At 36.7% G+C, this 23,434-nt stretch overlaps 1 protein-coding gene across 3 annotated transcripts; it reads right to left on the reverse strand.

The window, feature by feature from the left end:
• Window positions 1–1,391: 1,391 nt before the first annotated feature.
• LOC125651509 (lysosomal cobalamin transporter ABCD4-like) lies at window positions 1,392–23,222 on the reverse strand. Of its 3 annotated transcripts, XR_008803334.1 has the most exons (18): window positions 23,065–23,222; window positions 22,124–22,242; window positions 19,873–20,000; window positions 19,436–19,572; window positions 19,007–19,123; window positions 16,426–16,551; window positions 15,116–15,261; window positions 14,234–14,355; window positions 11,785–11,876; window positions 11,489–11,581; window positions 10,004–10,122; window positions 9,301–9,411; window positions 6,104–6,195; window positions 5,939–5,975; window positions 5,432–5,534; window positions 4,090–4,166; window positions 2,612–3,008; window positions 1,392–2,581 (listed from the first exon to the last, which is right to left on the reverse strand). XR_008803334.1 is itself a non-coding variant. In XM_056166527.1 (17 exons), exons 1-17 carry the CDS (start codon window positions 23,100–23,102, stop codon window positions 2,812–2,814), a joined length of 1,818 nt encoding a protein of 605 aa, XP_056022502.1. In that variant the 5' UTR covers window positions 23,103–23,222; the 3' UTR covers window positions 1,392–2,811. The 3 variants fall into 3 exon arrangements, 2 of the variants coding, with proteins under 2 accessions (XP_056022502.1, XP_048736096.2); XM_056166527.1 differs by having other exon boundaries at window positions 1,392–3,008; window positions 10,004–10,086; XM_048880139.2 differs by having other exon boundaries at window positions 1,392–3,008.
• Window positions 23,223–23,434: the final 212 nt, after the last annotated feature.

The following is a 23,434-nucleotide window of genomic DNA, read 5'->3' on the forward strand; positions in this document are numbered from 1 at the left end:
TATTTTTTCATTCTACCTCGAACGATAGGTGTCGTATATCACACAAATAATTAACTGGCAAATGGCTTTCAGACAAAGGTCATTCAATGTCATTTTAAAGGTCATGGTCACTCAGAACATATACCTTATATATGAAAAAAAAAATTATTTCAGCATTATTTTAAATCTTTTGGACCAATGTCTCTCAAGGTCATTTTGGAAAGGTCACTCAGAGAATATACCTTATATAAAGGAAAGGGCCTTATTTCAACAGGTTTCAAACAAATGTTGATCCTATATCACACAAATAGGGAAATGGCTTTCAGACAAGAGATCACGCAAGGTCATTTTGTAAAGGTCAATGTCACTCAACATATACCTTATATATATGATTCTAAAAAACCTTCCTTTCAGCATTTATTGATCATTTTTATCAGTTACTGATAATTTTTCTCATATGAAGTAGTTCATTGGTTAAATCTACTTCAGGGAGCATCCATCAGTTTTCCTGATATTCTTCTTTCTGAATGTCAATAGTTACATGTATCAAGCTTTAGCAATGAAACTCCATCTAGAGAATCTCTACAACAAAAGGATGACCTTTATTTTGATTAGATTGGTCAAGTTCATGATTTCATAAATAATTTGTGGCTTCTATAATACATGAAAACTTATATTTGCATACTGCAAACCAACTTTTATTCGAAGCTACTTTATTTCATGATTCACCTGCGGTAAACTGATTTGTCACAAGTAATTTTTGTGATCGAGCCTTTTTCGAGCCTATGACAGACATTCAAAGACTACATGGTTTGTGATGAGAAATAATCATGATTATGAGATTCTTGCAAATCTTGCGAAATTTTCTTGCACACGAATTTTGGTTTACAGTATTTGTGCCATTAGGATTGATTTGAAAATTCAAACTTTATAACTTACATGTACTGCAATTGTTTAAATGATATACATGTACTTATCATTAGAACAATTTTGAAAATTGTTGGAATAATATAAAACGTTGGAAGAACAATTTAGAAAACCGTATTTACTTGCGTCAGTTTACTGTTTAGTTACTAGTAAATTGTTAGAATTCAATTAAATCGTTTAAAAGGCTAGGAAGATTTGCTTTAATCGCTAGATAGCTGGTTAGAATGATTTAGGAAATTATAGAAAATTTGAGTTTGCATAATGTATGTCTGTCTACATGCCATCTTTCTTCATAGTCAATGGCTCTTCTGAACAACTTTATAAACTTGATGCAAAGCTTGCATGGGAAGGTTGTAAGCACAAAGTATCATACCCTTAAAAGGTTACACAAGGCTGAGCAAACTAAGAAATGTATAAATGAACATGTTATTCTATCCATCCAAAACTGGGGAGAGCAAACTATATATAAAAAAAGAACCAAGAAATCCTCTATAAATTCATTTACTCACCAAGTCTCATTACAAGGGTACAGAATGTCACAATAATGATTCAGCAAAAATTTATATTGAATCTCTAATGTACATACAATATGTGTGATTTCCACACATAAAAACATACTTCTAAAAACATTCATAATCTCAAAAATAATTATTCAGCTCAAAAAGTCATGTGAATGAGGTACATGTATTCACTATCAGGCCTCTGCAAAATCAACACTCCTTTCATTAATTTTTAACATGCACACATATTATGCAATCATCTGAAAAGGGGTTTGTTACAGACGCACAGAATGATATGACAGAGTCATGGATTTCACAATAAGCATCACAGGAGCTGGTCTTTGTTTGATTTCAGAGTACACAGAGAATATCATAAAAAAATAAAAGGGTTTGACATTACATGATGTTACAAAAAATATACTGCACAAAAATTATCAATTTAAAGTGGTTGACAAAATTCTACAAAAATGTACTATGACATGAAATTCCCTTGTGACAATCACTGAGCCTGAGACATGTATCTTGTGCACAAGTTCCCATTAAAGTGGCTTCTTTTCTTCAAAGCTTTATATTGCACATGGCATGATATCCACACAGAACATTATAGAGCTCTACTAGCACCCTTGTTGATCACATATTGCCAAACAAGGCAAATTTAATGCCTGAATTATAAGTTTTTCTAATTCCCATGTTTGAACAACCCCAAAGAATGCCCCAATTCAAAAATTTTTGCAGCTAAATTTTTTCTTTTAAAGTACGAACTGCTGAAACCTTTTTCTGAGTTTTTCATATAGTGCAAGCCGAGTCATATTTTAGTGTATGTTTTTTCAAATTGCATGTGCTCTCACTGATAAACGAATTTCATATTTTTCATAGTTTGCCCCTTTCCCATACTTAAAATGAAGGCGTGGGGAAAGGGAAAGAAACATTATTCTAACCAAGGCTCAATAATTTCAACTGTAATAAACCTGCTAATTTTCATTATCTCCTACATGTAGATAATGAATAATCTAACGATTCAGAAACTGCTATTCTATTGCTCTCTCGTCACAAGATCCTTGAGGAAATTCCCGTTCTTAATTCTCCAAGGCAAGAGAACCACAAAATGTAAGCTAAAAATTCAGACGTTCCCTCAGAAAATAAGATCACAGGTCCAATATAATTCAATGTTAGACCTATCAATCCAATATAATTCAATGTTAGACCTATCAATCCAATATAATTCAATGTTAGACCTATCAATCCAATAAGACACAAAATGTTGAATGTCTGATCGGATATCTAATAAGGATTTGAACATTCTGCTCATGTCCACTAATATTACCCAGCAACAAAAATAATCATACACAAAACATCATAATTTTCCCTCCATTTGTTTAAAACCTAATTGTAGAATGGTGTATGCTTATACGGATATAACACTATCTGAGATTGGTTGCATTGTCCATTCACCCCTCCCCCGTAGGCGGAGCTCTAACTGATGGAACTGTCTAAGGGTGTCCCTGTGACCCACACTCAGAAGGGTGATCCCTAGCTCCTGACATTTGGCGTACAACACCCGCTCAAGGCTGATGCTGATCTGGCTGGTGGCCTCGTCTAACACTGTGTAAACAGAAACATATAATACAAGCATTTCTATCATAGTTTTATATGACAAATGATGAACTAGAATATAAGATGTCATATAAGATGTCAGAAATTATCAGACAAAGTTGGTGGAAATTTTTGTAATATTTGTCTGAACGACTGTAAACATTTCAAATGTTGCTAAAGTTTATGTGTTTATTTCAAAAGTTGCTGAAGTTTGTGTTTATTTCAAAGGTTGCTGAAGTTTGTGTTTATTTCAAAGGTTACTGAAGTTTGTGTTTATTTCAAAGGTTGCTAAAGGTTGTGTTTATTTCAAATGTTCTATTTTAAAGTTTATGTGTTTATTTCAAATGTTTTTATTCAAATGTTTATGAAAACATTTTATATGTGAATTATTTTAAAGGGACTGATTCACGATTTCCCCCAAATTTTCTTTTTCACTTTTAATGATGAAAACCTACTGTCTAACGTGTTTAAAAGCGTTCACATAAAAATTAAGGTTATACATTATCACAAAAGCTCATTTTAGAGAGTTTATTATTTGTTTTGTAAACAAAAATTGTGGTAAGTTATTGTTTACGAAATTTTCAAAAGAAATTGATATCGATCTAAATTTATTATATCTTTCACATTTGAAGCATTTTTGGGGGTAAAGTGTCATCTAAAAGTTAAAATTTGTGACTATACAAAATTAATATGCTTTATATTACAAAATCAATATTTCACTTGTTTGTTTGTATACTGTACATAACAGACTCGAGTCTTTGTTTACATAACACAGATTTAAGGCTAAATATTGCTATTATTCTTGCATTCAGAAGGTCAGAATTTTGGCTGTCAACATTACATGAGTTATATTTTTAATATTTACCATCTAAAATGAAAAATATTTTCATCAAAAATCATGAACCAGTCCCTTTAAATGCATCTCTAAACTTTATGTGAATATTTATATTTTTTCCCTTGAAGTTATGCAACAACGTGAATATCTCAAATTATTTCATATCTCTGTGAATATTTGAAATACCTCTCCTAAAGTAAGAAAACGTTTGGCCAATTGTTTGATGACCATAGATACAGACCGAGATATACCCACCAGCAAACTTTGGTTGATGGAAGAACAGCCTGACGAACGACAGCCTCTGCATCTCTCCTGGAGACAGTTCCTGGTACCTATAACATACACACATGTACAGCTAGAGAACACAAAGCTCATGCTACTGCAATTCCAGGTGTAAAAATTTAAACCGCAATTGTGGCTCCATTATTTCCATGGGGTCAAGGTGGAAAGAAATCTTGAAGATGCCTGTATATTAATTTGACAAACTGTATCCTTGGCTCTTGAAAAGATCATTTTTAAAAAGATATTTTTCCATTTCATTCCTATGTTAAACTTTAAAAATTAGCCCTTGTCCCAGAGGTTGTGGTGTGTACAGATTTGAATCTACATTACATGAATTTGACAATCAGTACCCTTTTTGCTTTTTGAGAAGAGGGTTTTTAGAAATTGTCCTATATATTACTATAAAACTTTGAACCCCCTATTGTAATGTAGCTCAGTCTTGACCACAAGGGTCATGGTATCAACAAACTTTAATTTACCATAAGATATGGAAGCTCTCAGGTAAGTTTAGCTTTTCTGATTCTGTGCATCTTAAGAAGAGTTTTTAAACACCTGTCCCTCTCTAGTTTTTATCTAATGACCTCCTTAGAAGGGACATCCATCCCTTTCACCCAATAGTACAATGTAATTTATGCCAAGTTTTGTTGAAAATGGACAATTGTAGTATTTGAAAAGTTTAAAGACATATGTCGGCCTATAAATAGACACAAATTTCCATCAGGTGAGCTCTAAATACAGGTATGTGTGTATAAAGCCGCTTTCTCCCAACTTTTTAAGGTTGAAATTCACATAAAAGTGAAAATATGTTAAAAGTATATTAAGTACACCCCCCCCCCCCCCCCCACACCCACACACAAATACACTTTTCACAATGAATTGTAGGCCCGAGTTGCTTTGATTATGTGATCAACCAAGGTAAAGGAGTTATTAACCCAGATTTATTATGTGTATTCTTCTAATTCAATAAAATTTGGCATGATGTACATGTAGCTTGACTATCAAGCTTTTGCAGACAATCATTTTAACATGTTTAAAATCCACATATCCCGTCAATTCCATAGGCAATTTTACTCAACATAGCTAGCCAATCATTGGAGGTTTTAACTTAACATACATGTAACTAGCCAATCATTGGAATTTTACATTACCAAACAAAACATACTTAGCCAGATCACCATTGGCTCTTTTTGTATTAGCTCCACATGGCCAGTCATGATTTGGAAGATTTACTCAACATAATTAGCCAATCATTGCAGGTTTCACATGGCATGACCAACCAATCATTTTAAAGTAGGTTTTACATGAAATAACCTACCAATTATTGGAGGAGTAGCTCTCTAGCCCCAGTGACCTGTCTGTCAGATTCTGTAACCCTGTGACCTCCATGTATTGATGAATTGTCTCATCATCTAGAGAAACTAGAAGAAAACATACAACTGTATTCAAAAACTCACAAAATACATGTAGTTCTCTCTTTCTCTATGTCTCTCTCTCTCTCCCATTCATCAAAGTATTCAAAGAGTGACAAATTACTTGTACATGCAGCTCTCCCTTTCTCTAGGTATCCATCTCTGTATGTCTCTCTCCCATTTGTTAAAGTCTTCAAAAAGTCACAAAATACTTTTAGCTCTCTCTCTCTCTCTGTATGCATCTGCCTTCATCCATCTATCTTTCTCTCTTTCTCGATCATCATCATCCCATTCGACAAAGTATTAAAAAAAAATCATGAAATACATGTGCTCTCTTTTTCTGTTTGCTTTTGTCTGTCCTCTTTCACTCTCTCCCATTTGTGGGAGTAGTGACAACCTTATTAAACACTTACCTGAGCCATGGTCTGTTTCCTTTAATGGATAAATCACCTGAAATCGGATGAAAATGGAAAATTTTCACACATCACATGCTATACAAAACAGATCACGACCCTGATTTGCATTAATCCTGTTTAATGTTTGCCTTAAGACACTCAGTGGTAGTTTTGATGCCTAACCTGTTGTTTGAGGGTACCGTCTGTGAAATATGGTTTTTGTGGCAGAAACAAGATCTTACTGGGATCCAGAGCTTCATAAAATTTCACACTCCCTGTAATTCCAACAAAAGAAAAATTGCTAAAATTTTTAAGGAAAAAGAAATTGAGGAAATACTCAATGGGGTACCTTTAAAGTGCGAAACAAAACGAAGTCTACCGAAACAAAACCCAACGAAACGAACCCCACCTAAATGAAACGAAACCTACCGAAACGAAACAGATTGTATAACTGAACTCTTTTAATTATAATAATTAGAAATGATAACTATCTTTAATAGGCCCCTGTGAAAGTTACCACACATATATCAAATAAAATTCGCCTCCCCTTTGATGTAGGCTTTCAGTTTGACTGATACAAAGTTTTAAAAGTTGGAAGGGGGGGGGGGGGGGGGATGAGTAAGCACAAAGTACATATCTGAAGTTGATTAAATACCATGTGCAATTAGTTTCGTATCCATAAATTTCAGAACAGAGGGTTACTGTCTGACAGGTCAGAGGACTGGGGAAACACACTAAACGAGGGGTGGGGTCGCCGGCATTGGATCCGCCTTTGGGCATAAATACATGTTTCAGTATTTTTTGCTCTAAAGACAAATCTATGTATACATGTGGATATTGTGTGTTTGTATGTAGTATATCAAACAGTGGATTCTGAGTATGTTCTCCCGGTTTCTTTGTAATTTCTGCTTCCCTTGTTCATAAGTCTTTTGACAAGAGGTACTGTGAGCAATGCTCACTAAGAATACCCCCCACTTACCCCAATCTCCCAAAGGGTGTTGTTAATAGGTATAAATTACCTCTTTCCTGAGTGTAAAAATATGGTATGCCTTAGTAGAAGAAAATGGAAGATATAGTCCGAACACAAATCCATGGCATAAACCTATAATTATGCCCCCCTTTGAAAAAGAGGGGGCATATTGTTTTGCACCTGTCGGTCGGTCAGTCAGTCGGTCGGTCGGTCGGTCTGTAGACCATGTGTTGTCTGCTCAATATCTTGAGAACCATTCACTTGATGATAATGATATTTCATATGTGGGTTAGTTATGAGTAGAAGAGGATCCCTATTGTTTTTCAGGTCAAAAGGTCAAAGGTCAAGGGTCAATCTACTTTGGACATAGGAATATACTGTCCGTTCAATATCTTGAGAACCCTTTGCTTGACAGACATCAAACTTGGTACACTGGTACATCTTCAGGAGTTGATGACCCCTATTGATTTTTAAGTCACATGGTCAATCCACTCTTGACATAGGAAGATATTGTCTGCTCAATATTTTGAATTGATGATACTACTCTCAATTAAATGATGTGTGTGTGTATAATCCTTTTTAATTTTGCACCATGGGGGGCATGTGTGTTTTACAAACATCTCTTGTTTTGACCTTGAGATCAATTGTCAAGGTCATGAATGTACATGATACATAGTCTCATGGTCTTATGGTATGACTATGTCAAAACCCTATAATCAATTTTGACCTTGAGGTCAAAGTTCAAGGTCATATAGAGGTCATGAAGGTACATGACACATCGTCTCATGGTGATACACGTATGTGTCAAATATGGTATGCCTATGTCAAAGAACAAAGAAGTCATGGCCCTGACATGAATCCATTGTAAAAAAAAACTTTAATTTTGACCTTGAGGTCAAGGGTCAAGGTCATATAGAGGTCATGAAGGTACTCGACACATCGTCTCATGGTGATCCACCTGTGTGCCAAATATGGTATGCCTAAGTCACAGACAAAGAAGTTATGGCCCGGACACGAATCCATCATAAAAACCTTTAATTTTGACCTTGAGGTCAAGGTCTTATGGAGGTCATGAAGGTACATGACACATCGTCTCATGGTGATACACTCATGTGTCAAATATGGTATGCCTATGTCAAAGAACAAAGAAGTTATGGCCCGGACATGAATCCATTGTAAAAAAAAAACTTTAATTTTGACCTTGAGGTCAAGGGTCAAGGTCATATAGAGGTCATGAAGGTACTCGACACATTGTCTCATGGTGATCCACCTGTGTGCCAAATATGGTATGCCTAAGTCACAGAACATAGAAGTTATGGCCCGGACACGAATCTGCACAGACAGACGGACGGAAGGACGGACGAACAGACAGACAGACAGAGTGATTCCTATATACTCCCCCGAACTTCGTTCGGGGGGTATAATAATACATGTATATATATCTTACCAAATTGCATTCATATAATATGGTATACTATTCAATTTTTTTCATTATTGAAAGTACTCGCACCTCAGCAGTTAGAGATAAAATAAGAGATTAAGAGCTCTTCCTGCTTTCAACTTTCTCAGACACCAGGTTATTCAAACAATGTATTTATGCCCAGAGGCGGATCCAAGGTCGGCGACCCCACCCCTCGTTTAGTGTGTTTTCCCAGACCTCTGAGACTGTAACCCTCTGTTCTGAAATGTATGGATCCAAAACTAATTGCACGTGGTATTTAATCAACTTCGTATATGTACTTTGTGCTTACTCACCCCCCTTCCAACTTTTAAAATTTTGTATCAGTAAAGCCGAAAGCCTACATCAAAGGGGAGGCAAATTCTATTTATATGTGGTAACTTTCACAGGGGCCTAAGATACCATTTTTAATTATCATAATTACAAGAGTTCGGTTATACAATCTGTTTCGTTTTGTTTCGGTAAGTTTCGTTTTGTTTCGGTGGGTTTCGTTTCGGTAGATTTCGTTTCGTTTCATTTCGATTTTGTTTTGCACTTTACAGGTACCCATACTCAATGACCTCAAATTATCTTCCATTGTTATGAATACATATATTTATATTTCATCTCATGACTTAACTTTCTGAAATATTTTCTTGGACTCCATACAATTTATCTCATACTGACAATCCACTACAATTTTCTTCACTGTAATCTCAAAATCAGCCACATTGCTCTTTGACCTAATGACCTTAATGTTCTAACGACATGCCGGTACTCTTTGTGCAGTTCTGACCTAAGTGAGAGTTTACATGTTGTGATCATGCCATGGCTTTAACTGACCCTAGGTGCTACTTGTGGATGGACAGAGACCAGCTATGACTTTTGTTGTCCTTACCTGTTGTTAACCAGTGTTCAGCTACGAATTTGACAATTTAACATTAAGGTAGCATCCAGCTTTGTTGTCCTTACCTTTACTTGATGACCAGAGTCCAGCTATGACCCTTAACAGGGAACTTTTTCCACACCCTGAATCTCCGGTTACCAGGATGTTTACTCCACCCTCCAATTGGAATGTTAAATCTAAAAATAATGATGTTCAAAATGCATAGTATTATACGTATATTAACCCCTTCACATCAGGCTTCATAGCAAAGGTGTACATCTTCGACACATTTAAGCACGACCTCATAATGAATAGCAAAATACAATATTTCGGAAGGGTGGGGGATGTGTTGTCTGGGTGCAAACACTAGTCTATATAGCTCAAAATAATTTGTTGAATGTTTCCTTTTCCTTATAAAATCATCCATTTCTTCCATGCAATTTCAATTTTAATAGTGAGAAAAAAATAATAAAAATTGTCTCCTTGGAATTTTTTTGTTTTTTGTTTTTTTTGTTTACATTTTAGGGTATTGGTTAAAACGACTGGCATTAATATCATTCTAATAATATGTACTGTGTTGTAAAGGCAGGATTGGAGTGATGTGAAACATAACTAGCAGCATTAAATCGGAATTGTAGGACACCATTCCAGTACAGACTGGCTGTGACAAGAGAGGTGAAAAGTTTACTGATCTAAACCTATGATATAGCCCGCTGCATCGTGGTGGTGTGTGACAGGCATCTGTTACTATGGTTACTCACAACTTCCTCCTGGCAGGTGTAGACTTACTTTTACAGAGAATGTCGTTGGACTTTGGCGGAGCATACGTAAGCTCAGTGACGGTGAAGGCTTTCCTGGTCACCTCTACATGACTGTCAATATTGATAGCTGTTAATTCAACTTCATCACTAAAATAGATATACAGACATAATTCTCCACACAAAACATAAAAGTGTATGCACTACATATGCAGACAAGAACCTTTGGAGGATATTTTGTTTCAGATGATACTCATCTGATGTTTTTTTTTGTACTGTAAAAGTGGTTATTTACAATGGGGGTTAAAGCTATTTATGCCATATTCTTTGGATATCACTAGGAATAAAAAGCATGTATTTTATATCAAGCTATATAAGTTTATACACTTTATGCAATTTCACTCAATCGGATTAAAAAGTAATAAAGGTAATTTCCTAGTTAATTATGTATTCTCCGAGTCATATAGTGAATATATAGGCCAATTCATGATCACGTGACATTGCACGCAGATTTTTGAAAGTAAACAACTACATGGCAACATGAAAGCTTACACCGCCTGCAGGCTTTTAACAAGATACATTTAATGATACAGACAGTCAAAAGCAGGGTAGAGAAAACCACTTTGAGTAACAGAAGGGGAGTTAAAGTTTAATCTGAAACCACCATTCAGTACAACTATATACCATAACTCCCATGCTGTTTATAATATCAATAAGCGCTTGTGCACAACCAACATAAACATCACTCCTTCATAAATATGCACTAGAAAATCATCTTTTTCTCCTTACATTGAGTACACCAAAACTCCTTGATTACCCATATATAATTTGTGGAAATTTTCAAATCGTATTATTTTTCATAGTTTATCATACTGACAAAACTTGGTCTATTTTTTAACATCAAGCAAAATACTGCTTAATCCTGCACATATACTAAAGTACGCATTTTTCCACATCCAACAATATGCATGAGGGATTGATTGATTGTATCTTGTTTAACATCCCTCTCGAGAATATTTCACTCATATGGAGACATCACCAATACTGGTGAAGGGTTTCAAATTTAGGCCTATGCTTGACGCTTACTGCCATTGAGCAGAGAGGGATCTTTAGTGTGCCACACCTACTGTGACATGGGACATCCGTTTTTGAGGTCATCTCTGAGGACCCGTGACATTCACACCTGATTCCGAGTGTTTGGCGATGTAACTGTCACTACCTGTTTTATCGACTTAGGTCTGTCACAGCCGGGATTCGAACCACGACCTTCCGCGTGTTGGGCGAACACTTTACTTTTAGACCCCCTTGTTTGGTAACTGAATATAATACATATCTAATAATATCTATAACTATACGTGTGGGAGAAATTTACATGCTTATTGCATGACGTGTAATTAGTGTAAATTCCCCCCACGCGTAAATAACCACTTTACAGTATGAAATGGAGAGAATATGAGGGTTTATAGGCAATGAACAGTATCTCGGGGTTTTTAGAGAATTTGGGGGTTTATGTTACCTGGAGGGCTCTGGTGGTTTGTTATCCTTCATATAACCCAAGGTCCTCTGCTTATCTTTTAATATCTGTAATTCTTCAATCAATTCTCCAACTCTATTAAATATAGTTTGAAAATCATCCTTAATTAATACAACCAAGTCCATTCATTTAACAGTGCATTCAAAATGCTGAAAAGTTCTAGTAATTGCGATTACATTTTTGTTATGTGAATGCATTCATTACTTGATAGTATGATAACCAGTCCACTGTCGAGGAGTCAGAATATGCCCCTCCACTTTTGTGGGCGTTTACCTTACCTGTGGGCATTCCCTGCTACCTCTGCGGCTTTGACTGACAGATCAATTAGGCGGGTGAAACAGTTGATGAGGTACATGATCACAAAGGAATTCTAACAAAATGAAATACAAAATAGAAATTTAAACAGGATTCCTCAATGATATAAGAGGCCCTATGGTGACACATATCCGAGTAGCAGTAAAGCCAGTCTTGACAGCAGGTATGAACTTTGAATCCACACAACATGAGGAAACTTGCATATCAATCAGACAAATTGTGCATTTGTTGACAGTTAAGAAATAAATCTAATTTTTGAAAATACATGAGTATATGAACTCTGCAGTGATTCATGCCAGCCTACTTCATGAAGTGTATTTGGGCTTCATGAAAAGTATGCCAGCGTGAAGCATTGCAGTATTTTCAAATCTTATATTCACATTCTACTTTCATTTCAGTCAGAATTCCCAGCTGTTACAATATACATGTATGTACTGTATTTATCAAGATTCATACATGCATGATTTACAACTGCAATTCATATGGAAATTGCTATCATTACAATTTGTAAAGATACATGAATCAAAGGCAAAAAACAGAAAATGTAAAAATCAAGGATTAAATTTTTGATGAATGAGGATATTCAGCTTGAGGACTTGTGTCACTGTGGAGTAAGGATGTATATTTATAGGGCACTTGGCATTAATGAGTAAAGGATATTTCATTTCAGGAGATTCACCTATAATGAATAAGATTTTATTGGATGATTTACAGCACTGATGAATGAGATTTTGTTAGGGGAATTACAACTCTTAAAGAGTGGGGTTTAGAGATTTGTGTTATCGTTGGAGCTGATTATGTAGAAAAAATAACTCAAGCTTCCGTTGTTTAAAAATCCTCCATAATAAAAAAACCCAAGACATTTACTCCTTATATTCATCAATTTGTAATGCAGTCAAACTTTGTTATCTCAAACTTGATGGGACCCAGAACAAGAGGCCCATGGGCCACATCGCTCACCTGAGTCACCTTGGTCCATATCAGAAGATTTTCCATATCTATTTGCATGTAAAACCGTAGTCCCTATTATGACCCCAAACCTACCCCTGGCGGCCATGGTTTTTGCAAACTTGAATCTACACTATGTCAGAAAGCTTTCATGTAAATATGAACTTCTGTGGCCCAATGGTTCTAGAGAAAAAGATTTTTAAAGATTTTCCCTATATATTTGTATGTAAAACTTTGATCCCCTATTGTGGCCCCATCTGACCCCCGAGGGCCATGATTTTTGCAAACTTGAATCTACACTATGTCAGAAAGCTTTCATGTAAATATGAACTTCTGTGGCCCAATGGTTCTTGAGAAAAAGATTTTTAAAGATTTTCCCTATATATTTGTATGTAAAACTTTGACCCCCTATTGTGGCCCCATCCGACCCCCGGGGGCCATGATTTTAACAATTTAGAATCTGCATTATATAAGGAAGCTTTCATATAAATCTCAGCTTTTCTGACCCAGTGGTTCTTGAGAAGAAGATTTTTAAATATTTTCCCTATATATTTGTATGTAAAACTTTGACCCCCTATTGTGGCCCCATCCGACCCCCGGGGGCCATGATTTTAACAATTTAGAATCTGCATTATATAAGGAAGCTTTCATATAAATCTCAGCTTTTCTGGCTCAGTGGTTCTTGAGAAGAAGATTTTTAAAGAGTTTCCCTATATATTTGTATGTAAAATTTTGATCCCCTATTGTGGCCCCATCCGACCCCCGGGGGCCATGATTTTAACAATTTAGAATCTGCACTACCTAATAAAGCTTATCTATAAATTTCATCTTTTCTGGCCAAGTGGTTCTTGAGAAGAAGATTTTTTAATGACCCTACCCTATTTTTACCTTTTCTTGATTATCTCCCCTTGGATGGTGGCCTGGCCCTTTATTTTAACAATTTAGAATTCCCTTTACCTAAGGATGTTTTGTGCCAACTTTGGTTGAAATTGGCCCAGTGGTTGTTGAGAAGAAGTTGAAAATGTGAAAAGTTTACAGACGGACGGACAGACGGACGGACGAACGCCGGAATACGGGTGATCAGAAAAGCTCACTTGAGGTTTCAGCTCAGGTGAGCTAAAAAACTTCAAGATCTCCAAGGAATTGAGATATGAAGGGTAAAATGCTTCAAGAATAAGTGGTTGGGACTTCCGAATCACTTGGAAATATCCATGGTTTTTTAGATATCAGTGTCCGAGATACTGAAGTTCAACTGTATATACGTTCTTATGTCAAGATGAAAAGTTGGCGCTTTTATCCAGAAATAAAATCCATTGAATCAGAATAGGTTTATCATTGACAAAATATTGGTATAGTAAATACATGTAGATAGTACATTGATGAAATGTAGGGATTTTGATTGGTATAGTACATACATGTAGATAGTACATTGATGAAATGTAGGGATTTTGTTTGAAGACTTACAGCACTGATGAGTGACGAGAAATCCGCTGGAGATTTGCCGTCATAAGCTCCATTGAAGATTGGGAAGGCCAAGAGGATATAACTCAGGATACTACCCAAGTAATCAAACAAATTCACAGAAACTACAAAATCAAAAATACAACAATTAATCTGATGTGTTTTGACAAATACTGTACATGTTCTTATTTTAGCGGACAACCGCTGAATCATGATTATGCCAAATATCGCATCAACTCTGATAGCACCAAATTTTAGATACACTAAAACAAGTACACATACTGTACCCTGGAGAATGTAATGATGGAACAACCTATCTACACATACCTTACCCTGGAGAATAAAATGATGGAACAACCTATCTACACATACCGTACCCTGGAGAATGAAATGATGGAACAACCTATCTACACATACCGTACCCTGGAGAATGAAATGATGGAACAACCTATCTACACATACCGTACCCTGGAGAACAACCTATCTACACATACCGTACCCTGGAGAATGAAATGATAGAACAACCTATCTACACATACCGTACCCTGGAGAATGAAATGATAGAACAACCTATCTACATATACCGTACCCTGGAGAATGAAATGATAGAACAACCTATCTACACATACCGTACCCTGGAGAATGAAATGATGGAACAACCTATCTACACATACCGTACCCTGGAGAATGAATGATGGAACAACCTAACTACACATACTGTACCCTGGAGAACAACCTATCTACACATACCGTACCCTGGAGAACAACCTATCTACACATACCGTACCCTGGAGAATGTAATGATGGAACAACCTATCTAATTTCATTTAGTAAATTTAATCATAATCAAGGGTTCTGGGCATGCTGTGTAATCTATGCACTCACAATTCAATGCATACTGTCGCAGAATCAGATTGTGCTGGGTCTTCAAAAGTTTATGCAGTCTGCGGTCAGTGTAGAATTTTTCTATATCCCCAGATCTGTAGAAAGCTGCGGACTCTGCATTAGTCCTTAACAGCATGTGCTTAAACCTGAAACATACAGAAGATAAAGCACGTAGGGAGAGTGCATAGAAGTGTACATTTTGTCTTTAAATTCTCAGGTGGAAATTAAGGCAAAAATGAAATATAAGTGTTTCCTATTTTACTCCCCAAAAAACTAGGTAGAGTAGGTAGGTTAAACATTTTATTTCATTGAAACATTTTTGATTATTCGAAATCTTAACTTTTGATACACTTTGAATACATGTCTACAGGGTACACTGTATATACATTACAAATACTTTTCAAACATTTTGAAGATTAATACTAGTCAAAATGAAAAAAATCCAATTTAAACATTGCAGATTTTTATCTATTCATATATTGTCAATATAATCTTTAGGGTTGGCTGCAAACAAGTAGGTAGGTTCGGGAAACCAGAAACACATGCACTTTTTTATTTTGGCCTACCGAGAAAAAACTCGTCATCAGGAATTTTTCAAACAAAAGTTATATAAAAGATAGCAAAGCAAAACCAGAAATACATTCTTTTTCCTTTTGGAAATCTTAATCTGATTATATGTCATAGATTTCTGACAATACGCAACTTCCAAAATATCAGCTCTTCTGTGATGGAGGTACGTTCAGTGTTCTATTGAACGCTTCGGTGGGTACAAGATGTATAAATGTATTATAGACTGGCTATGTAAATACGGATAAAAGTAATGAAAGTGTAAATTCTGTTTATATTAGCTGTTGGTATACATTAAACTGACCGTATCAAGAATAGTATTTGTTTGAATTAGGCCATTAAATTAAATATGAAATTATTTTTTATTTCTTCTTCTGCGCAAGTGATATTTTAATCAAAGAAAGACGGCGATAATCGATTTTTGTTTGAGCTATTTTATTATTTTAATACTAATAAATTTATAAATATTGTATGTCCCTGCAGTTTGGGTGGTTGCATGGTTTCTGATAATCGGCCTTTAAGCAATAAATGAAGGCAGCGAGAAGCATTTGTACCCACCGCGTGTGGACGATAGTATGTTTTGCGTCTCACTGTGCGTAAGAGTTCCACAAAGGGAAAGAACTATTGAGCAACTCGGAAATTGCGTATTGGCAGTCTCTTATTATATCCATACTTCTCTCCTCCATTTACTGAGACACATGACATAAAGTAACCCATTTACTCACAGAAGAAATACTCCCTACCTGTAATTTCCTTCCATTTTCTCTCTTTTGAACACATACTGCACGACAGGTGACATCAGTAACTTGTTGATCACCGTGGCAACAAGGAAAAATGACAGCACACCTACTGGCCCCAAGTAACTTGTGCTGCAGTAGAGAAGGCATACTAAAGAAGTGATGCACTAGACCAATCCTAAAGACCCCCCCCCCCCCCCCCTCCGCCAAAAGCATTTCTCAACTAAAACAGTTTTAAACAGAAGAATGTACCCGTTCCAAACGACTTCTAAACTAGATCAGTCCTACAGGGACAAATATCCAAAGTCAGAAGCATTTCTCAGCAAGATGTAAAAGAATTTCTAACAAGCATTCTGTATACATATATAGCAATATATATCCCCTACTGGCCCCAAGTCGAGTCGTCTGTGTAATATTCTTCGTGAATAATCACACGGCAACAGTTTATACACAAGAATAACCAGGTCCCATAAAATAAAAGCCATATACAACCGATTAAAATTCTATATTTTCTATGTCCAGGGGCCATAACTCAACACCAAAAAAAATCAAAAGACTGGAACAAAATTCAGACTTGATCTGTAACTTGTCATGGCAAAGCTATGTATTAAATATCAAATGAATATCTGCAAGCATGATGAAAACAAATGCGAAAAACTGAGTATTTGAGTTAATTTTCCAATGGCCATGACTCAGCAAAAAACTCAATGGATCAGAACAAAATTCAAACTAAATTTGTAACTTGTCATAGTAATGCAATGTACCAAATATGAAATGAATATCTGCAAGCATGAGGAAAATAAGTGCAGAAAACTGATTTGCTGACTGACAGACAGATGGATAGAGTGCAAACCTAAAGTCCCCTCTGGCTTGGCCGGTAAGAGACTAATTAGAAGTGTCCTAAAGGAAAAAATACCCCAAGCAAATACTGAACTTGACCTGGCAGATAAAATTAATTAGAGTCCATTATAACCATTCTAAGAACTTTGACCAAGTGCACAGAATTCAATTCATAAGTTAATTCTGAATACAATTAAATAGTTTCTAGTGTTTGGTACATCTCCTTTTGTTTTGAACATGCTATTTTCTATTAAACCATCTATATGTAAACAAAAACATGGAACAAGCCTGGTTTACATTTCAAAGAATTGTGAGTGCTGTATCTCAATTGAAACTCAACAACTGATATTCAAATTTTGGTTGACCATCAGAAATACTTTAGCTAAGTATTGTAAACAATAAAAATGGAAAAATAAAATTTGAAAATTTTCAGCTCAAATTGTGTCCATGTCCCTTTAAGGAGAGAACCTATTGTGAGTTTTGCATTCTATGCAAAAACTCTGCACTTGTACCTTAAATATGGTTGTCATGGGGACTTTTTGGTCAACCTAAATTCAACTTGTATTGTGTGATTTACTGTTTTAATTCAAATATCACAAGGTATATTTTATAATAAATATCATGTAATTAGTAAATAACAAATTTATGACAGGTGAGTGATTCTAATCTGATTTTTTACTGCTTGATAATGCAAATTACACTTTGCAAAGGACTCCAATTTTTTTCAGTCATAGGAAAATTGTTTTTTCTCCTTCCATTTCAGTAGATATAAATGGTTGGTTAACTTCATATTGAAATCTCAAAATCCAAATACATGTAACTGGAAAATGAAAGGAAAATTTCATTAATTACTTTCCTCATTTGATACACAGTTTTCATTGTTCTACAAAATGGCTAATGCCACATAACCATGATGTCACAAAACTTGTTAGCTCATAAAAATCATTAGTTAAATAGTGATACGGACAATTTCAGTTTGTGAGCATTCTGAGGACTTTGGGGTACTGACCTGTGTACACTTTTTACAGGTAATAATTTAGGGGTACTGACCTGTGTGCACTTTTTACAGGTAATAACTTTGGGGTACTGACCTGTGTACACTTTTAACAGGTAATAACTTTGGGGTACTGACCTGTGTACACTTTTAACAGGTAATAACTTTGGGGTACGGGTCTGTGTACACTTTTTACAGATAATAATTTAGGGGTACTGACCTGTGTACACTTTTTACAGGTAATAACTTTGGGGTACTGACCTGTGTACACTTTTTACAGATAACAACTTAGGGGTACTGACCTGTGTACACTTTTTACAGATAATAACTTAGGGGTACTGACCTGTGTACACTTTTTACAGATAATAACTTTGGGGTACTGACCTGTCTACACTTTTAACAGGTAATAACTTTGGGGTACTGACCTGTGTACACTTTTTACAGGTAATAACTTTGGGGTACTGACCTGTGTACACTTTTAACAGGTAATAACTTTGGGGTACTGACCTGTGTACACTTTTTACAGATAATAACTTACGGGTACTGACCTGTATACACTTTTTACAGGTAATAACTTTGGGGTACTGACCTGTGTACACTTTTTACAGGTAATAACTTTGGGGTACTGACCTGTGTACACTTTTAACAGGTAATAACTTTGGGGTACGGGTCTGTGTACACTTTTTACAGGTAATAACTTTGGGGTACTGACCTGTATACACTTTTTACAGGTAATAACTTTGGGGTACTGACCTGTCTACGCTTTTGTACAGGTAATATGCGATGGTGAAGGGAGCAATGATAATTGGAGCAAAGATCTGACTGAAGTTGTCACAAAGGCGGTCCAAATCCTGAGTAATCCTCTGATCCCTGAAGATAAAGTTTGGAGTTTACATTTTTAGATATAAACCTTTTAACGATAAAAATGGAAGCAGTTTGTTACATGCATCATGTGTATCAAAGCTTTCAAAATAGAGACACATTAGTTTGCTTGCATGTGTATTAATATAATGCACATAAGAAACTTTGTGGTATTTTCTTTCCACAATACTACTTAAATGCAGGGCATTTTTTTTTTTTTACTTATAATTGTACGCTTTTACTAGTAATGTGAAGCACTTTAGAGATTCTAAATTGATTAGGGCGCTATACAAATTTAGTATTGTATAGTATTGTACATACGGATTGTCAATTTTCCCAGCCACATTGATGTTGTAATAGACCAAGTCTTTGAAATACAGTTTGTGTATTTTGTCGTTGATACAACCTCTCCACTTTATGTATAAAACAGAGGCAAGGTAGACTGTAGATGCCTTTATCTGAAAGATACAGAAGAGCTATAAATATGATAAGGACCACAGTGCTTAGCTGAACCACATGACTCTGACTAAGCAGACCTTATTATGACCAAAACTGCAAGAACTCTACTGTGACCCGAACTAAATGTCTTTTGGATTAAATGGTTAACATTCTGTCAGACTATCAAAAGTTTACAGAGAAACACACCAACTGACAGATAAACCTGGATAAATATTGAAGATGTAAATCGGAAAGAAAACCAAATGTGAGGTTATTTTAAGAATGTTACGGATATAAATAACAGTGTGATTCAGACTTACGAAGGCTTCTCCACAGATGAGGAACACAGCCATGATGGTTTTTTCTCGGAATCCGCTCATATCCCTGTCACCGAATACCTTATAGTACTTGGATGGAATATTGCCAATATAAAAAATCACCACTTGTTCTGAAATAAAATACTTTCATGATCAAAGTAGGCTATATTCCTAGAAAGAGATAGGAAAAATGGAACTAGGGAGGGAGAAAATGAGTAAATTCAATATTCAGAATCTTAAAACAAAATCTAAAGCATGCCTAAGTCTCAAAGCACATGGGGTTGGAAGCAGACGAGAAATGGTATGGGAGAGTTTGAGAGAGTTAGAGAAGGTGTAGGTAGGAGTTAAAGAGGGTGTAGGGAGGAGTTAGAGAGGGTGTAGGGAGGAGTTAGAGAGAAGATCAGAAGGAGTTAAAGAGAAGGTCAGAAGGAGTTAGAGAGAAGATCAGAAGGAGTTAGATAAGCAAAAGGGTAGGAAAGAGTTAGAAGGGAAGGGAAGAGCTAGAGGGGGTAGGGATGTGTTATAGTGGGGTAGGGAGAAGTTAGATGGAGAGTAGAGAGGAGTTGGAGAGGGTGAAGGGAGGAGTTAGAGATAAGGTAAGGAGGATATATAGAGAGAGAGAGAGTAAGGAGGAGTTAGAGAGGAGGTAGAAGGAGTTAGAGAGGAGGTAGGGAAGAGTTAGGAGGTAGAGAGGAGTTAAAGAGGAGGTTAGGATGAGGTAAGGAGGAGTTAGAGAGGAGGTAAGGAGGAGATAGAGAGGAAATAGGGAGGAGTTAGAGAGGACGTAGGGAGGAGTTAGAGAGGGTGTAGGGAGGAGATAGAGAGGAGGTAGGGAGGAGATAGAGAGGGTAGGAAGGAGTTAGAGAGGGAATAAGGAGGAGTTAGAAAGCAGGTAGGGAGGAGATAGAGAGGGTAGGGAGGAGTTAGAGAGAGAATACGGAGGAGTTAGAGAGGAGGTAGGGAAAAGATAGAGAGGGTAGGGAGGGGTTAAAGAGGGAATAGGGAGGAGTTAGAAAGGGTGTAGGGAGGAGTTAGAGAGGGTGTAGGGAGGAGTTAGAGAGAAGGTAAGGAGGAGGTAGAGAGGAGGTAAGGAGGAGGTAGAGAGGAGGTAAGGAGGAGGTAGAGAGGAGGTAAGGAGGAGGTAGAGAGGGTAGGGAGGAGTTAGAGAGGAGTTAGATAGGGTGTAGGGAGGAGTTAGAGAGGGTGTAGGGAGGAGTTAGAGAGAAGATCAGAAGGAGTTAGAGAGAAGGTCAGAAGGAGTTAGATAAGCAAAAGGGTAGGAAAGAGTTAGAAGGGAAGGGAAGAGCTAGAGGGGGTAGGGATGTGTTATAGTGGGGTAGGGAGAAGTTAGATGGAGAGTAGAGAGGAGTTGGAGAGGGTGAAGGGAGGAGTTAGAGATAAGGTAAGGAGGATAGAGAGAGAGAGAGAGTAAGGATGAGTTAGAGAGGAGGTAGAAGGAGTTAGAGAGGAGGTAGGGAAGAGTTAGGAGGTAGGGAGGAGTTAGAGAGGAGGTTAGGATGAGGTAAGGAGGAGTTGGAGAGGAGGTAAGGAGGAGATAGAGAGGGTAGGAAGAAGTTAGAGAGGGAATAAGGAGGAGTTAGAAAGCAGGTAGGGAGGAGATAGAGAGGGTAGGGAGGAGTTAAAGAGGAAATACCGAGGAGTTAGAGAGGAGGTAGGGAAAAGATAGAGAGGGTAGGGAGGGGTTAAAGAGGGAATAGGGAGGAGTGAGAGAGGGAGTAAGGAGGAGTTCAAGGGGAGTAAGGAGGAGTTAGAGAAAGGGTAAGGATGAGTTAGAGAGGGGGTAAGGAGGATTAAAGACGTGGTAGGGAGGAATTAGAGGGGGTAGGGAGGAGTTAGAGAGGGAGTCAGAGAGGAAGTAGGGAAGAGTTAGAGAGGGTGAAAGGAAGAGTTAGAGAGGAGGTAAGGAGGAGTTAGAGAGGAGGTAAGGAGGAGATAGAGAGGGTAGGGAGGGGTTAAAGAGGGAATAGAGGGGAGTTAGAGAGAGGGAATTAGGAGGAGTTGGAGAGGAGGTAAGGAGGAGTTAGAGAGGAGGTAGGGAGGAGTTGGAGAGGGATGGAAAAATTTAGAGGGGAGATGGATGGAAGGATTTAGAGGGGATGGGGAACGTTAAAGAAAGGGTGGGGGGGGGGGTTAGAGAGGGATAAGGAGGACTTTGAGAAAGGATATTGGAATTATAGAGGGTGTCGGGGAGAGCTAGGGGTCAGTAGGGAGGTGAAATGTATCCAACACACACCTAGCAGTCCCAGAAGCAGCAGCAGGAAGCACATCAGAACCTGAACACTTCTCCAGGAGGGGAACATGTACCCTGTCAGTTTCAGGAAACGCTTAAAGAACAGCACTCCAAACACAAGTCTGGAAAAAAACATCAGAATTGTAAACTAACTCAATATCATATAAATATGGATTCCAACTGGAAAAAAGTAACCAGAGCAATAAACCAATGTATGATTATCAATGTTTAAAAAGTTTGTAACAATGGAAATTTTCATTGTCTGAAACATGTACACACTTTAGTAAACAATAACAAACTATTCACTTAATATATACTAATACTTATGATATATTACCCTGAGAAGAAAGTAAATGAGAAGAAAAATCTCTTTCACATTGCATAAATGGTGTATCATTTAATATTCAAGTGGTCACAGATGACTTTTAATGTATTCAGTGGGGTAAGATATTTCTCATTTTAGAGAAACCATGTCTTTTATTGAAATTTCATTGTTATTTTCATCGTCGTCTTTCAATACTAGATCAGTACTGTCATGTTTATCATCAAGATGCAGAACAATCAGGTTTGTGTTCAGAATAGTTCCAGAATAATTCAATCGAGTACGCCCCATGACATGCTATGACGATTGGTTCAAGGTCATAACTTTTAACCTTTTGCCTGTAACACTGAAAAGGTCATATATATAACATTTTATATATGTCTGTGTCTGTACACAGAGGCATTGACAAAAGCTTTGCATCGAGGATTTAGTGAATAAAAAACGACATGTATTAACAGTCAGTAGAATATTCTACACTCCATGAGGACTGTGCGAGAATATATCCGGAACATGCATGAACCGCACTTGTCTTATGTCACGTCAATGGAGCGCCGGCTAGACCTATATACATTTTCTAGATCAGATTTACAGAATGACAGTCCTGTCTAAGTTGACAGCTTACTTCTTGTGTTTGGCTTGTGTCTGTACTTCGGTATCCATGCTTCCTGACTTCTTCGCGTTCTACCTTTCTAAATTAAAGTACCTCTCCTTCTGCCTTCGCTGCTCGCACTTTCCAAATAAACCGGATTCTCACATGTTTACGTCGGACTTTAGCATGATTATAACCTTCACTCATTTCCGGTGCAATCTAAAAGCAGGGAAAATATATAGGGCATATATAAGATATAAATTTGGCATCATTAGTTGAAATATATCAAGAATGTTTTGGTTTTTATGATTTATATCTTTTTCTAGACGACGAAGTGAAAGAAGAAATAAAGTTTGTACCGTTAATAATTAGTCATTTATAAACTGAAAACAATATCTTTTAG

The sequence above is a fragment of the Ostrea edulis genome, chromosome 5 (assembly GCF_947568905.1).
Source record: "Ostrea edulis chromosome 5, xbOstEdul1.1, whole genome shotgun sequence".
Lineage (NCBI taxonomy): Eukaryota > Metazoa > Mollusca > Bivalvia > Ostreida > Ostreidae > Ostrea > Ostrea edulis.